Source organism: Prunus persica, chromosome G7 (genome assembly GCF_000346465.2).
Source record: "Prunus persica cultivar Lovell chromosome G7, Prunus_persica_NCBIv2, whole genome shotgun sequence".
Classification (NCBI taxonomy): domain Eukaryota; kingdom Viridiplantae; phylum Streptophyta; class Magnoliopsida; order Rosales; family Rosaceae; genus Prunus; species Prunus persica.
This window is the reverse complement of record NC_034015.1, coordinates 19,536,083-19,552,491: the sequence shown is the minus strand read 5'-3', so window position 1 is coordinate 19,552,491 and position 16,409 is coordinate 19,536,083. Positions and strand designations below refer to the sequence as shown.

The following is a 16,409-nucleotide window of genomic DNA, read 5'->3' as shown; positions in this document are numbered from 1 at the left end:
CCTTTCTTCAAAGATCAACATGACCTCTTCACAGACAAATCTTACCAAATAATAGAGACCAGGTGACCCACCACGAAGCCTTTTCTTGTTTCTCGGTTGGCAAGATTTCAGACCAACAAATGCTCTTATGGGCAGATGTAAGTTCCAAAGGTTATATGGACAATTTTTTTTTTACCACAAAATGCTTAACTCTGACATTACAACTATTGAACATTTCATGAATACCAAAAAATAGCCAACTAATCAATTAAAGCAGAGTGGAGAAAATATGTTCTAGTCTCCATTTGCAAGATGGTTATAACTCAACTTAAGTGATTAAAAGAAATTAGTATTGTATTCGGGATTGTGTGTTCGAATTCCCTTTATTTATTATCGTTTATGTAAAAAATAACGCTTTAAAGTTGTGAATTTGAAATTCATAAACTTCATGTCAAATTCCAATCCTGCTTTTCCATTCTGTATATCCACTTAGGAAAGACAATGACTAATGTTTTCCACTTACCATACCATGATAAACTAGACAACAATTTCTTTTTGTTTCTCGGAAGCCAGGCCACACATGGAGCACATGAAAATCATGAAAAATCATGACTCATGAGACTTACCGACACCGGTAAACTAAAAAGAAAATTGCTCCCTCCCAAGAGTTCTGCAAATCAGTATTAATTAGATTGAATGCCGGAGTCTTTGACAGAAAAGACATTGTCGATTTTACATTATTCACGAATTGACCCCAAAGCCTGTTGTCTTATTCGAAAGTATCGGGGAATTTTGCAGTTGAGGACATACTTAAATGCTGCCACTTTACGCGGTACCCGGTCCAAAATTGGGCAGCCGACTGATTTTTCTGCTGACAAAATTACCGGATCAATGTCCAACAAATGCGTAACACTAAAACTGGGCCTGTCCAGACCAAGAAAAAACCATTGGGCCTAGCTAGTTCAGCCAAGCAGTTCTTTTATTTTTCGATCAACATACCAAATTTTATTTTAACAACCCAAATTAAGCAGAAGAAGGATTTGAAAATTCGAGTGTGAGAGGTAAACATACTCGAGTCAATTGGCCTAACCCACAAATGCAATAGATCAATCAATTAAATTTGATTGCTTCTGATAAACATAGTGGACAAATATGTTTCATGAACTCGACAAAAAGAAAAATTTTGATGCATGAAGATTTTTGTGTACTTTTTTGTTTATCAATGGAAAAAGTGAATCAGAAAATGAGATATTGTTCAATATTAAAAAATAAAATATCACTAAATTAAGAATTAATTACACCCTAATCATAGACTACGGTAATTGTAATCCAAAACCTACAATCTTACATTTGTGGACCAAAAAATACATATTTGTTTGGGCAATTTGGTTAGACAAAGATAAACATCGAATCTAGTTCAGGTAAGATTGTATCCACTTTACAGTTCCAATCTTTAAAAAGAATACAACTTCAAAAAGATGGATGATTTGTTTAATCTTCATTCCTAAGATTATATATGTTTTGTGGACAATGATTATATGCAAACAACATACATAAAATAACAAACAACTTGCTTAGGAACCTTATCCAAGCTAATCTCTTTGCAAAAATTGTGGGCTGCTGTTCTATTCTTTTTTAATCTGCCTTTGAGAGTTGGCCTAACCTTCAATTCAATCGCTTAGTTTATGGATTACAGCCATTTTACTATAAGAGGAGCATACAAACTGATGTATTGGGATAATTTTGTTTGGTTACTAAATAATAGGGAGCATCAAACTTGGACATTTCAGTCAAATTTTGTGTCGGGAATAACACTTCTTACTACGTAATATAAATTTATCGACATTCATACATACACGTGAACAACTATCGTTAGCATTCACATCAATAATATCTTTACTTATTGAAATAACATAATTGCATCAAATGTTTATATTTGAGTTGATTTCTTGTGCACTCAAAGACTGTTATATATAATGTTTCTTCTTAAAAGTTGATGGGACAAATTATACTTAATTCCTTTCGTGATTAACACTTCAGATTCTCATATAGGCCCGAAATAAAGTCATTTATTCTTACATCGATCAACCCAAGATAAAGTCATCCATGGTTTCGTAAAAATAAAAATAAGTCATCTGTAGATATTATATATTAATCAGTTGTCCCTTTCCTTGATAATTACAGACGAAAAGAAACCCGCAGTAAGCACATAAACTTCTACCCCAGAAGAAAATATATACATTATATATGGCGCAGATATTATCATAGTAACAGTGACATCTGCTGGTGGGGCAATTAATCTTATCTATATCACTCTCAATGTGACTGATACCGTCACTTCTATATACATTTTTTGTATTTATTATTCTTTAAAATTTATTTCCATGTCCCTAAATTCACAGCAACCTCCCAAATTTAGGCCTCTAGGTCCTCCACCTCCACCACAAACAAATATCACAAGGCACAATGATTGACCTTCAAGAACAAATTTAATTTCAGAGGATGTTTATCCGTAATTGTAATGACTTTTATTTCTAGTTTATATTGATTATTTATGAATGAAATTTCGAAATTTCTCAACATAAAAAACCCCGCGTTGTTCCAATAAATATTGATTTCTTTGCCCCCTTAACCTCATATAATTGTTGCTTATGCTGTAAAATAATTGTGTGCATGCAAGATGTAAACTTGGCCCACAATGCCTTGGATTGGATCGATCATTGAGGCCTGAGAACTTTATAGTCCCATTGATACGACAAGAGATTTAAGTTGTGCCAAAGATTTTCCAAGGCAGCAAAAAAGTTGTGCACGAAGTAAAATTAGGCCATTAATCGATAAAATTGAACAAGGAGAGAATCTCATGCTAAAGGTATTGCATGAGAGGCCACAGAAATCACGTGTTTGGATAATGGTATATGAGATGCTGTGCTGACATGACAGAAAGCAAACCTACATAAACAAGTTTCACAAGTTACCCTAATTTTGACGAGGAGACTAACTTATTACAAAAAATTTCGGTCAACAACCGATATGATAGTGTTTCATTTACTTTTATTATCGGTTAACTAGACTTTTATTTAACCAGGAACAAAATATTAATGAATATACGATTACACTAATTTTAAGATTTTATGACTCATTTCAAACACTGGCGTAACCAAGTTAATAACTGAGGTGGGTTGTAGTCCAGGAATTTTTTTTAGTGGAAAAACAAAAAATCAAACATGTAAACTCAGTATGTATTAATCTAATAAAAAGTCTTAAAAAGTTCAATTACTTATGAATTTAGTTGCAATGCATCAATAAAATTACATATTGAAATAGGTACACTTTCAATTTAGTTGTTGAACATATTTTCATTTTGATAATATCTGTTTTTTTGTTGCATTTAATATGTATTTATTTTGTGTTAAACTTTATTGAAAATTAGTCAATGAAGCTATGAACTAGCGTGTTTTATATTATTTAATGTATACATTTACAAAGACTATAGAAATTGCAAGTACAAAAAAAATATATATATTCATTACATTTTATCTTAACCCTTTATCTAGCTCACCCGTTGAAAAAATTCTAATTCCGCCCTTGCTTTCAAAGTAGTTCATCTTACTAGCGTTTGAACTTTGACATGGATTCTTCTTATCCTTTATTGGGGTTGGCTTGGAAGGTAGGAGGCAAGGGGCAATTGATGGTCTAAATTGAGTTGATGGGGCCGTGTATGCAATATGCAATATTTGATGTGAACCTAGGTAGGTGTTTGGTCACATCACCCTTTGCTCTCATATGGGGAGCTAAATTAGCAATGGTTTTGGAGCAAGGTTGAATTATTCTGTTTTTGAACAAGAAATTGCAATCTAGCTTGGGAAATCTTGATATCCATCTGGGTTTCGTTTTTCATGTTCCTATCCGTTTTGTTATAATGCATGTGTATAATTTTGGACATTGTCTCACTCCTTGATGTTGTAGAACTCGATAAATTCCTATAAATTTGGTATTGTGTGATGTTTGACCTTTTTTAATTATTTATTTTAAGTTTTGTACTGTTAACACGTCGACTCGATTGAATTCCTCTCTCATTTTATCCTTATGTTTATTAACTTTATCTAATCCTCAAAGATATAATTGAATTAGGAACTACCTGCAACGTTCCAAAAGCAAAAATACAACTCGAAAATTACAATTTGCTTAATATAATCCACTTGGGTAATGTTTGTAATATCATTTATGAGGTGCCTAAAAGTACCGAAATTTTGGAAGGAAAAAAAAATTGAAGGGATTAATGACATGTTTATTTTTTGATAAAAAGCGATTGTAATTTTATTGATAACACATAAAAAAGTACAGAGTAGTCGCAATGCCAAATATGAGTACAACATCTCCAGTGACCAAACAAAAAGATAAATTAGTTTGATCTGGAGAGAATTACATAATGAAAATCAAAATAAGGAGTTTAATTCTGATTATTGATTACTCATACGTTACTTCACAAAAAGAAATGAAAAGGCAAGTGGTGCCGACATAAAATCATGAATTCAAGTCAACTTATGATTTTGGAGAAATTTGACTTTTGAGTGAGGAGGTGATATTGTAATTCCGAGAGATGCCCACAAGAATCCATCTTTTTTACTCATTATATCTTCATGCAAATTTTAAAATTCTAAATTTATCATCCATTTTAATCCATTTAGAACAAATAAATTTTAATAATCAAACTAGTTTCAATTCTGATTCATGAGAATTTAATAAACAACTTATAAGGAATCAATATCACTCATTTCCTGATTCCACATAAAAGTTTAGTATACAACTTTAATTGGAATTCGAATTCCAACTACTCCTCAATATAATTCCTCTTAACCTGATTATGAATTAGTAAACATCAGAAGAATATTATCGATTATGAAAATAACTTTCATAAAAAACAAAATAGCTCAAAGTTCACTCTCATGCCCCCATATATTCTTCAATTTTATGTTTCAATCCAAAAGATACTTTATTTGTTGTCGACAATCCAACAGTTGCTCTGTGGATGATATTATGATGAACCTCCTAAGTTTATTTATTTATTTTATTAATAAAAATTCATTAACAGTGGCTTGTTTATCGTTTGGTTTTATATTTTAATAATGCTTTTACACTTTAGGAGTTACCCCCTACCTTTCTTAATGTATCACTTGTTTGTCTATTATTCATTAGGAATTTCTTGGTTTGTATTTTGCTTTCGGCTGTGATATGTATTTGTCGTTTCTGTTGTTGTGTGGTAAATTTATATTGTTAGTCTAAGTACAAATGCTTCGGGCTACTAAATTAGAGATTTGAATATTTGTTGGTTTAGATGTAATTCTCTCCAAATCAATTTATTTGATCACTGAAAATGTTGTATTCATTTTGACATTTTTGTGACTTTGTACTATGCTCTATTTCTTCAATAAATACTATTGCTTTGTTTATAATAAAAAAACAAGGTAATTAATTAGGTTCTTAAGTATCTTCCAACTTTAATATTTTGTATTAATTTATTTCCTCCTTTTGGGGGCTGTGTGCAGTGCAGGGTTACTTTCTTCCCTTTCAACTAAAGAAGATGTTGCAAGATCTTAAAAAATCCCAATAACATTGACAACTCCAATAGTGGAAAAGCCAAAGTATATTATCTAACCTCACCCGATGTTGTCGAAACCAAGCTCACCCAAGAACTTGATTGGGCAGCAGCAGATGAGCAAAACCCTTTACTCTTCTTCTTTATTGTTTTTGGACGAAAAACCCTATTTACTCTTTGGCATTTATCATTCGCATGCATATGCTTTCCTTTTCTATTCTCTCCACCTTAGCTAGTCTTGAGGATTTGAAAAGTCTTCCATGGATTATGACCGCATGACATGACTCACACCACCACTTTGTGTATAACATATCTCTCAAAAATGGTTTAAGGGTCAAATCCAAAATATTTTGTATAAGATTATGTGTAATATAAGTCGATAATATGCAAGACGAGATTAACATAAAAATTTAAATTGCTTGAAAATAGTGTGTTCTGATGCATTTTAACTTCCAAAAATCTGGCACCTTGGTTATATTTTTCTGTCCTTATATATATATATAAATAAAATAAATCAACCGTCATTTTTCTGTCAAACATATCCAGATCACCAAAATATCAATAATAAATATTAAAAAACAGAAGGAAAAAAAACCTGTTGGTTGGTGAGGTTTCATGTCAACATTTGTTTTTAATCAATATGTCAATATTAGATTAAACATTTTGCATTACGTAGAAATTGTCAAGATGAAACAGGAGTCTATAATCAATCCATGAACACATCGATTTCCACAAATATATATTTTTTTTTATATAAACAAATATACATTGACTACTTTGTGATGAGTAATCACATGGCAGCTTAGCCTTTGCATGTTACATTTACCTTGTTTGTAAGGCAAGTAAACAGTGTTGTAGTTTTGTGAGGACACGCGTACAAGTCAAAATAGTGTAAAATAGTAGTCATAATACATTCTCGAAACATAATTGAGAAATCCACTTAGTTAAATAGATTAGATTGGATATGCATCTCATTCTGCACTTGAGTTCGTATCCTTTTTTATGTATTTTAGATTTTAGATTATATTAAGTAGAATATTTTTTGTATAAAAAATTTAGAAAGTAACACCTCACACATAATATTTTTACCAGTAATAGAAAATAAATTAGTTCCTAATTTAGACGATCGAGAGCTAAGTAAGGATCATTGTCATCGCCCGTCATATCAAATATGGTCACTCTCACTGATAGTAGTAATAGCCAAAGAGCCGACAGTCAAACGTGATCTGGTTTTTCTTTTTATATATAAACACCGAGGTTATCTTCCCACTACCAATCTTTAAAAAATTCATTTAAAAAATGAGTTAAAAATGCATATAAAAATTTCATTACGCAAATGCATGAAAAAATGGTTATGGATAATAAAAATCAAGTTTATCGATCGTAGTTTGTGATGATAACTGAACCGTGATTTTCAGCCGTTGATACCGTTCCTGCTGATATTTGCGGAGTAGCATCCGATACTTCCTCTTCCAAAACGATAATATCAAAGCGGTCAATTAAAATAAATAACAAAATCGAAACGCGTCAAAATCACGGGAATCTCGAGATCTAAGAGTCATGGAGATGCGGCCACGTGGTGAAAAGAGCTTGTGTGGCAGTCATGGTAGGACCAGACTTGTCGCTTCCGGAGTGAGTGGAAAAAGACGTGGACACGTGTACGGTGAAGGAGAGATTTAAGGGGACGCGTGGTAGGTGTCCGTACATCCATCGCATTCACTCTCTGGAGAAGGATATTACTCGTACGGGGGAGCTCGTTCTGTTTTGTCGGGACGCGAAAATGTCCTTAACTTTGGGACATCTGTCCCATTCCCACCCTCTTCTTTGGCCCTTACCCTAGTTCGTCAACACTATTTCACGTGACACTGTGAGTTCAGAACAATATTATTTTGGCACCCTCAAACAAGTTTATCCATGCCATTTGTTTTTCTTTTTAATTTTAAATTCAACCTTGGATGTTATATTTGATCCAAAGAAGGGGTTAGCATCAGTCGTACACGCGCGTGCGACTTAATTTCGGCTGTCGACACTTTTAAATTAGACACGACATATGCTAGTAAGGAAAGAGTCAACCTTGAGCTAAATCTAATGAAAATGCTAATAAGGGATGATGATGTTTTGACAAGTAGTTTATTGAGAAGCTCCCATTGATGCATAACTTTTTCTTCTAATTTTCCTTTTTTATCTCAAGGGAATAACACAACAGAATCAAAGTGTTGGACATGATGTTTGGCAAGATCTGATAGGTTAAGATACCAGAACTTACAGGCCTCCTATTTAACTTTTACTAGTCCTAAAAACAAAGGACATCCCCAACTTAGGGTTCCTCCAAGGGAAGAACCAAATTGATATACCATTTGGCAAAGCCAGCGCGAGCACACTTTGGACAAAATAGTGGTGCCTCTAGAAGGCGCAGGAAGACTACAAGGCACCAAACAGGACTATAATCCAAGAGAGCCATGAGGTGAGTACAGTGCTACAGTACAGATGCTAAAACAGAGTGCAGATTCTGTTGTGTTGTGGTGAGGTGGACAAAAGAGACCTCATACGTGCCCTAACTTCCTTGAGACCGCTGCCTAGAAACTGCCAAGTGTAACCCAAAGGGAAAGGGTTTCATTCTCACAGCCTATATATAATTAAGCAGCAGGGCATGGCAGAGCTTTTCTTTTATTTATGCTTGCCCTTTACCTCACTCATCCTCCGCTGCACCTTTGCACCTTTGCACCTTTTGCACATGTCTGCCTCATTCTTATCCCCTTCATTAGCCTCCACGTACGTCTACCCACATCGTCCCCATCCCTAAATGATTTCACCTTGTTTTCCTTTTCATTTTGGTTCTTGGTTTTGTTTTGGGTTTACAACCAAAGGAACGAGGTGACTGAAGGAGCTACAAACCCCAGAACTAGAAGCATAAGTTGTTAATGTGTAAATGAACTCAACTAATCTTATTGATTACGTTCATATAACCATTACTTTTTGGAGGGGTGGGTACAAATATTCAAACATCCAGAAAAGGTGAGCCCCGACGAGGGCTGCTGAACTTTAATTATAGGCCAAAAGGGGCACTAAGAAAAGTAATGAGATCTCTGATTCACCTCAAATGGATAGACATAAAGCTCTCTACCCCGACACCACACATGCTGCTTCATTTCAATGCCTAAGGATTGTGTGGCCCAGGATGGTTGGATCCCAATGGGGGAACATTACTCTATCTTGTTAGCTCTTACACAGTCATCAAATCCCTAATACAACAAAACAGGGTTTCTGGTTTTAGACCTAAACGATTGATGAAAACATTCAACAATAGCTGTTGTGGCCAGAAACTAAATATTTCGATATCTTGGTCTTTTTTCTGCCGACATTGTTATCAGAATGTGCGTTCCATCAAAATCTCTAAGACATTTCTAAACATGAAATATAAAACAATATAAGTATGAAACTTAAAAGATCATTATACAAACAATAATTGTGAAATGAATTTTGGTGCTGTTTTTTTTTAAAAAAAAATGAAAAGTTAGGCGTTATTTTTTTATGTAAGTTTTGGCACACTGGAAAATATGAATTCTCGCACTATGAAAATTGTAAAATGACGCATATTTTGGTGGAAATTAAACTCGGGAATTTGATGCCTCAGTTTCCATGATTTTTCCACTGCGTCATTTAATAAATTCTAAGCTTAAGTTGCCAAACGAGAGAATTGTCAATTTCTCCTCTTAAATTTCTGACTTTTTACTAAATTTCGAGTTATTTTTCCTCATCCAAATGAAGAGTAATACAACAAAACAGGGTTTCTGGTTTTAGACCTAAACGATTGATGAAAACATTCAACAATAGCTGTTGTGGCCCTGTAATTAGGGAAATATCATTTTCAGGGAGAGGGGAGGGGGGCGGCCTGGAGGCATCTTTGTATGGAATATGGATTGGACAATTTGAGTTGGATATGGATTGTGGTCAATTGACCTTTTAGGCGTGATAATATCCGTGACAGATGCATAGAAATCTACTAGTCAACCAAGGAAGGAAAGCACAAGAGAGTTTCTGCTTCATTGGAATTGACAATGAATTACAACCAAAACTTTACAAGTTACAAATATGAAGTTTCTGTTTTTATGCATTTACGTCCTCTCTCAAATTATTGACTGCTACAAACCAAAAAATGGGATCTGAATATGTCCAAGGCTTAGTGAAATTGGCATAACCTAAAGATGAGCTCCCAAGTCAGTTTCTTTAACTATTTTCCACATCTTGATGTTAACTTCATTCAAGTTGACTTGATATAATATAGTCTATTTTCATACCAATTCCTCTTGATAATGGACAAAGTATACGTACAAAATGATGTACATAACTAGAGAATGAGTATGAAAAATTGCACGTTTAATAAGTGCATTCGTATGTTAAATGCTTTATGAACAACAATTCATTTTCCAAAAACTATTTCATACAATTTTAGTGTTGCGTTTAGTTTATGGAAAATGGAGCTTTGAAATGGGAAATATGATTTCTTATGTTTAGTAAGTTTAAGCATGAGAAATAGTTGCATGACAGATAAGAAAATATGGGGAGAAATTAAACTCTCCAGCCCTTTGGGTTTCATTTTCCCTTCTCGTGGAAAGCTAAGGCCAACATTAAATGCACTTTTTTATGACCATTTTGTTCGAATTATTTACACTAACATCCTCTTAGATTTTTGACTTTTTCATGAAACCCCATCAGGGGGTGTTTGTGTAATTTTTAAGACATAGGAGAGTTTTATGAAAACACCAAAAACCTTAAAGGGTGTTAATGTAAATAACTCTATTTTGTTGCCATTAATAATTTAAAATTACTATATAGTATTTAATTGATTTTTTAATTAATTGAAGAATTAAATAAAATTTATTTTATATTCCTTCAAAAATCAAACATAAAAAATTAAATAAAATGATATATTTATTTTCCCATCGTTATTAAACATGTTAAAAGAATCGTTTAATTTCGATCTATTAAAAAAAGACATAGAAAATCATTTTCCATCAAATTCTCTTCACAAACCAAAGCCTAGAAGTTTCTCGCTGGTTGGGAATTCATTCATGGGAGTTTTCTATTTTAAGTTATTTTAATTTTGGTTTTTAATTTATTTAAATGCTGTTTATAGAAACAAGTCGGCAGCCCAAAATATTATATAAAAAGAAAATCCTTTATATTATTACGTATCACACGCTCCACCGCCTTCGGAAACCAAGGGCCTAGCAATAAATAATAAAAAGTCGAGCGCCACGATCACCAAACAGCATGTTCACGGGAGTCGGCTCACCGTCCAATCTTAGTCACCCACGTGTCACACACGACCATCCCAAATAAAACCCCAGCCCTCGCGATAAACACGTGGATAACAAACCTTCAGCTGTCCAAATTCAATAAAACAGCACCGTGACCGAGAAACTCCCCGTACGGTTCTTTTAACCGCGGTGGTAAATGGAGCAGCTCCTAGAAATTTTTAACTCACAACTCAACCACGGTTAAATCACAACCTAACCCAGCCCAACCACGGTTAAAACCCACTCTCAGAGCAGTTTATAAAGAAAGCTACACCAGACTGATGTTCCCCTAAACACCACCACCCAAACCAAAACAAAAAACCACCCAAAAAACGAGAAAATGATGCTCGGAGAACCGCACCGTCCCAATCCAACGGTCCACGTCCCTCCGTGGCTTCAACTCGACGATCCCACGGCGGAGGTGTACTCTCCGTTCCCCCTGAGCGGCGTCTCCGTTAACTCTGAGGGCAATGCAAACGGCGCCGACTACAACAGCCCTTACTATCTGCACGAAGCCCTGACGACGTTCCAGCGCTACTTGCCCTCCAACGAAACCGACCCGGACTCCGACTCGGACATTTCGGTTCGCGAATCGGACTCTCCCGTCGACGCATACTCCTGCGACCATTTCAGGATGTTCGAGTTCAAGGTAAGGCGCTGCGCACGCGGGAGGTCACATGACTGGACCGAGTGTCCTTACGCCCACCCGGGAGAGAAGGCCCGGCGCCGCGACCCGAGAAAGTACCACTATTCGGGTACGGCTTGCCCCGATTTCCGAAAGGGTCATTGCAAGAAAGGCGATGCGTGCGAGTTCGCGCACGGCGTTTTCGAGTGCTGGCTCCACCCAGCGCGCTATCGTACGCAGCCGTGTAAGGACGGCACGAGCTGTAAGCGAAGGGTTTGTTTCTTCGCGCATACGCCAGAGCAGCTAAGGGTTTTGCCTCAGCAGAGCCCCAGAGGCTCCAACTCGCTCAGCACGGCCGAGTCGTACGACGGGTCGCCTCTTAGGCAGGCGATAGAGGCTGCTGCCTCGTGCGGGAAGACGCTGCCTTTTCTGTCATCCACGCCAGAGGAGTCGCCGGAAATATCCCCGCCGGTGTCTCCGATGACCCGGTCGCTGAGTCGGTCTCTGGGTTCGAACTCCGTCAACGAAGTGGTTGCTTCACTGAGGAATTTGCAGCTTGGAAAGGTCAAGTCTTTGCCTTCTTCTTGGAATGTGCAGGTGGGTTCTTCCGGGTTTGGGTCTCCGGGCTCTCCCGGGTTCGTGTCTCCACGCGGGTCAATTCTTCGACCCGGTTTCTGTAGCCTTCCTTCGACTCCGACCCGTGTACCGGGCCGTTCTGGAATTGGGTATTTGGATTTCTGCGAGGAGGGTTGTGAGGAAGAGCCTGCCATGGAGAGGGTGGAGTCTGGAAGGGGATTGAGGGCGAAGATGTTTGAGAGACTAAGGGAGGAGAATTCTCTGGGTCGGGTCGAATCAGGCCCGAGCGGTGGTGCTCCTGATGTTGGGTGGGTTTCGGAGCTGGTGAAGTGAGTGGGGCCAAGTGGGCACATACGGGTTCTTTAATGGTTCTCTTATGATTTGTTGCTGAGATGAGATGTCTATGATTCTATTTTGGGTTCAATTTGGTGGCCTCTAATTACCATATTTTGCTTTCTCTCTCATTGTGAATAGTGTCTCTGAAGCAGAGAGAGAGGGGGAGAGGGTTGGTATATCTATCTGGGAATTTGATTTTGGAAGCAAAGTCAAGCTGAAGATTTGAAGATTATGTGTAAATGTTTTCCCAACCAAGATGGTTGGCGTGGGCGAGAAGAGTAGAATCTCTATTTTGGGGATTGTTCTGATAAGAAGTAGATAATGCTAGATTGGTAAGAAAGGAATTGCCTTTTGTATAGTTGAAGCAAGACAGTGGATCATTCCCTCTTTTATTTTTCTGTTCATTATGGTGTTTGTTATCACTATCCCACTTACTGATCTCTATCATTGTAAAAAACTTATGCTTCTATGCCAAACTACTTATCTATGTAAAAATTGTAACTTTTTCCAGTTTCCTCTGGTCTGTTGCTCTGTTTTTTAATTCCTTTTGGCATGTTGGGTTTTTCTTATTTCTCCTTAAATTTCAGAGGCTGTTGAGGTTTAATTTTCTCATTGACAAGGGGCTTCACATGGAGAAACACTTTCATGCCTACTATCCCCCTGCCGAATAACGCAATGACACACCAGATGACTTCCAGATGACAAACCAGATAAAACTTCTAGATAACTTTTTCAGGTGTAATAGTATTATTGACCGGTAATAGTCCGTTGCAAGGAAGTTTTTATGCTTCACATGGTTCGACAGTGTCTGGAAAATGAAAGTGAAGTCCATAAACTCTTCCCCAAGTCTCCTCCTCCTTTTCCACTTCACAGGTTTGAAATTGTGGGACATAAATTGGAATTCCAGGGTAAAGAAAATATCTCTGACAAAGAAATTAATGGATGAAAAATAAGGTGGAAATTATATCCCTGGCAAAGAAAGAAAAACTATTTCTGTATTGTGCTCTGGTATAATTGGTCTTCCGACTTTACTTATATTCAATAGTCTTTGATTTAACCCCTCCAACACGCAATATCTTAAGGATATGAGGCTATTATGAGCTATGGTTTCATTTTCCCTTCTGTTGACCTTTACTAGAATAATACAGGCTGATCCTGATGCTGCTGCATGCACTCTAAGCTTGTTCCCACCGTTGGATTTTTATTGCTGAAGCTGTGATTGTGATGAGGGTCTTTGGAATTATCGTACGGTGAACGATCTGTCAAAATCATGATGTGTAGAGTCTTGTTTTCATTGGGTGGTGGTGTTGATTTAGACATGGATAATTACTGATAATGATTTTAATGTATCCGAGTGCGGTTTATTGGTGGACTAATTACACACTAATAATGAATGAAATGCTAGCCAGTCTTAATTTCGATGCATTTGTTTCTCTGAGCATCCCATCCCATCCCATCCACCGAACTGAGAAGCTGCTTTTGGCCTTTAAATTCACTGAAAAGCAAAATTTGGGTTGTTGAAAAAATTCAATACACAGGTACACAGGGACAAGGCCTCTGCAAATTACGCTGAGAGAGAGACAGAGAGACGAAGACATAATTTTGAACAAGTACAATTCTTGTTTCTTGATAAACAAATTGAAGAAACAATATTTGTTTGCCTACCCCAAAACAAAATAAAAATAAAAATAAAAATACAAGAGCAGGGTTATTATATTGAGTTCCAACCTCCAACTACAAAAGTGTCGTTGTCTGCCTCTTGAGTCATAAGCTATATGCCGCATCACGTAAAAACCTGTCATGTTTTTATTTGCATGTTTGCCACGTGCATGCTTCGTGTCCCTAAACATCAATTTGCTTCTGCTCATGTACATGTCGTGCTCTTGGAATTGCAAAACTGGAGAGAGCCCTGCGGTCCTGAAATTTTCACTCTCATTCTGGGATATGCCATCCAAACTGGCAGAACATCACGAAGAATATCCATTTTTGGAAAATAAAAAGCATAATTTTGTGCATCAAAAACAAAAACTTAAAAATATGAACCCATCGAGGAATTATAGGAAACTGAGATGTTTGGTCTGCCATATATATTTGACGTTTTTGGCTTTTAGCATTGGGAAAAAACTTGTAGATTGGGGCTAGGTTCCATTTCAACCCCAAATTATTTGTTTAACATTATTGTTAGCATCAGATCAGTCCACTGAAATCTACATTATCAAAAGAAAAATCGAGGTGGGTCCATTTGTGATAAAAGACGAACTGAGTTTAGAATTATAAAAATAATAAAATAAAAATCTTCTTTGTTTGTGTGTGTGTTTTTGTCAATGACCATGAAAGCAAGGAAGACGATGAAATCGTGTGAATTTGTAGTGTGATTTCCCAGCACATTGAGGTTACCGTCAAACCAAGTAACTAAAATGAAATTGAGTAGTTGCCAGTCGCTATCCTGCGCCGATGGGTTCAAAACCCATACTTTTGGCTGCACCAACACCAAATGAAATTAGGTGTAAATGTGTATTAGTTTATAGTTTCAACTTGGGAGTTTGATGCTGACAGAATGGACCAGAAACGCAAAGATCATTTAAGGTATGGAACTATGAAAATGGATGGGATGTGAAAAAGGGCACAATTATATGCATGCCATGACATGTGGTAACCTAACCACTCACTCACTTGTCCTCGGATTGCTGGAAATCCGGAACCATAGTAAGAAATTATGTTCTTATCTTCATTACTATTACAAGTTGCATTCATATATAATTGTGTTCATATGGGATTTTCAAGTGCTTAATTTCTTCTAGTCAAATTTGTTTGTTTTTTTTTTTTTTTTTCGGATAGAAAGATTAAGATGCCAACGTTTGACTTTTTGTTTTTGTTGAGACAAGAGAGCCAAATTATAGGAAGAATACGAATGCAGGACTGCATCCTTTTCTCTTTATCTCTCTCTCTCTCTCTCTCTCTTTCTAACCTTTAATCCAACTATGAAATGGACCTCCATTATTCATTAAAGAACATACTGTTGATATGTTGTAGGTAATAGGAGTTTGAGCTAAACTAGTCAGTTTTCACAACTTTTATTTTATAACAGCCCCTGCCCCTATTTAATGTCTCTTTATTGTCCCTATAGTGTCTCTTTAATGCAAAAAACAGCTACTTTAGAATAGAAGTTGTGAAAAAGGGCTATTTTAACCAATTTCAATAGATAATATGTCAATATCGTTATCTCCAAAATAAGAAGTTGACAAAAAAGGGGCACTAAAAGATATAGTATATATATTGCTTGTTTGTTACACAATTTTAGACAGCACTGAAAAAATTAACTTAATTTATAACATGTGTAAACAAAATAAGAAGTTTATTTGTTTATCATACATATTACATTAATTTGATGAAGTATAAAAGGAGGTCAGGGAGTGCATCAATTAAATATTAAAAAAAAGGTTGGCTCTTAGGCGGGTCTAGATCGGGCCAAGCTGGGCCAGACCACAGGCGGTCTTGTCTGGTCAAGTCTTGGGTGGATGGAGAGTTCCAAATTATAAGCCCAAATCTTACCCAACTTTAGAGCAGGTTGAATCGAACATGCCTAACTATCGGGATGGGCCTGACTTTGGCCTACCGAGTCTCATTCTACCCATTTTAACTCGTAGACTGCGAGCGAGTCGAGAGTTCCAAATCCTAAGCACAAGTCCTACCCAACCTTAAAGCGAGCCAAGTCGAACATACCTAACCATCAGGTCGAGTCGAACTCTGGTCCATCGGGTTACCACTTTGGCCTGCATGCCAAATGTTGATTCCCATCTCCAATAAAATGTAGCAATGTGGTACACATTTTCAACAATATCGATGCGCTTTAATAAAGACCAAGCATCATTGAAGTCTATGCATCACTTAAATAAAGCATGCTTTTTATTCCGGAATAGCCCAAAACAGAGCAGTCTTTTTCCGTACGATTTGATGGGCTAGAAAAGTTTCATGGTCCTGAAATAAAATTTGGAGA

At 36.4% G+C, this 16,409-nt stretch overlaps 1 protein-coding gene across 1 annotated transcript; it reads left to right on the top strand.

The window, feature by feature from the left end:
• On the top strand, positions 11,145–12,928 carry LOC18771449 (zinc finger CCCH domain-containing protein 20). The gene has a single exon (XM_020568617.1). The coding sequence runs from the start codon at positions 11,216–11,218 to the stop codon at positions 12,407–12,409; it is 1,194 nt and encodes a 397-aa protein (XP_020424206.1). The 5' UTR covers positions 11,145–11,215; the 3' UTR covers positions 12,410–12,928.

Bases quoted from the DNA above. Each gene is read 5' to 3' on its own strand.
- LOC18771449 (XM_020568617.1), top strand. From the start codon at position 11,216: ATGATGCTCGGAGAACCGCACCGTCCCAATCCAACGGTCCACGTCCCT.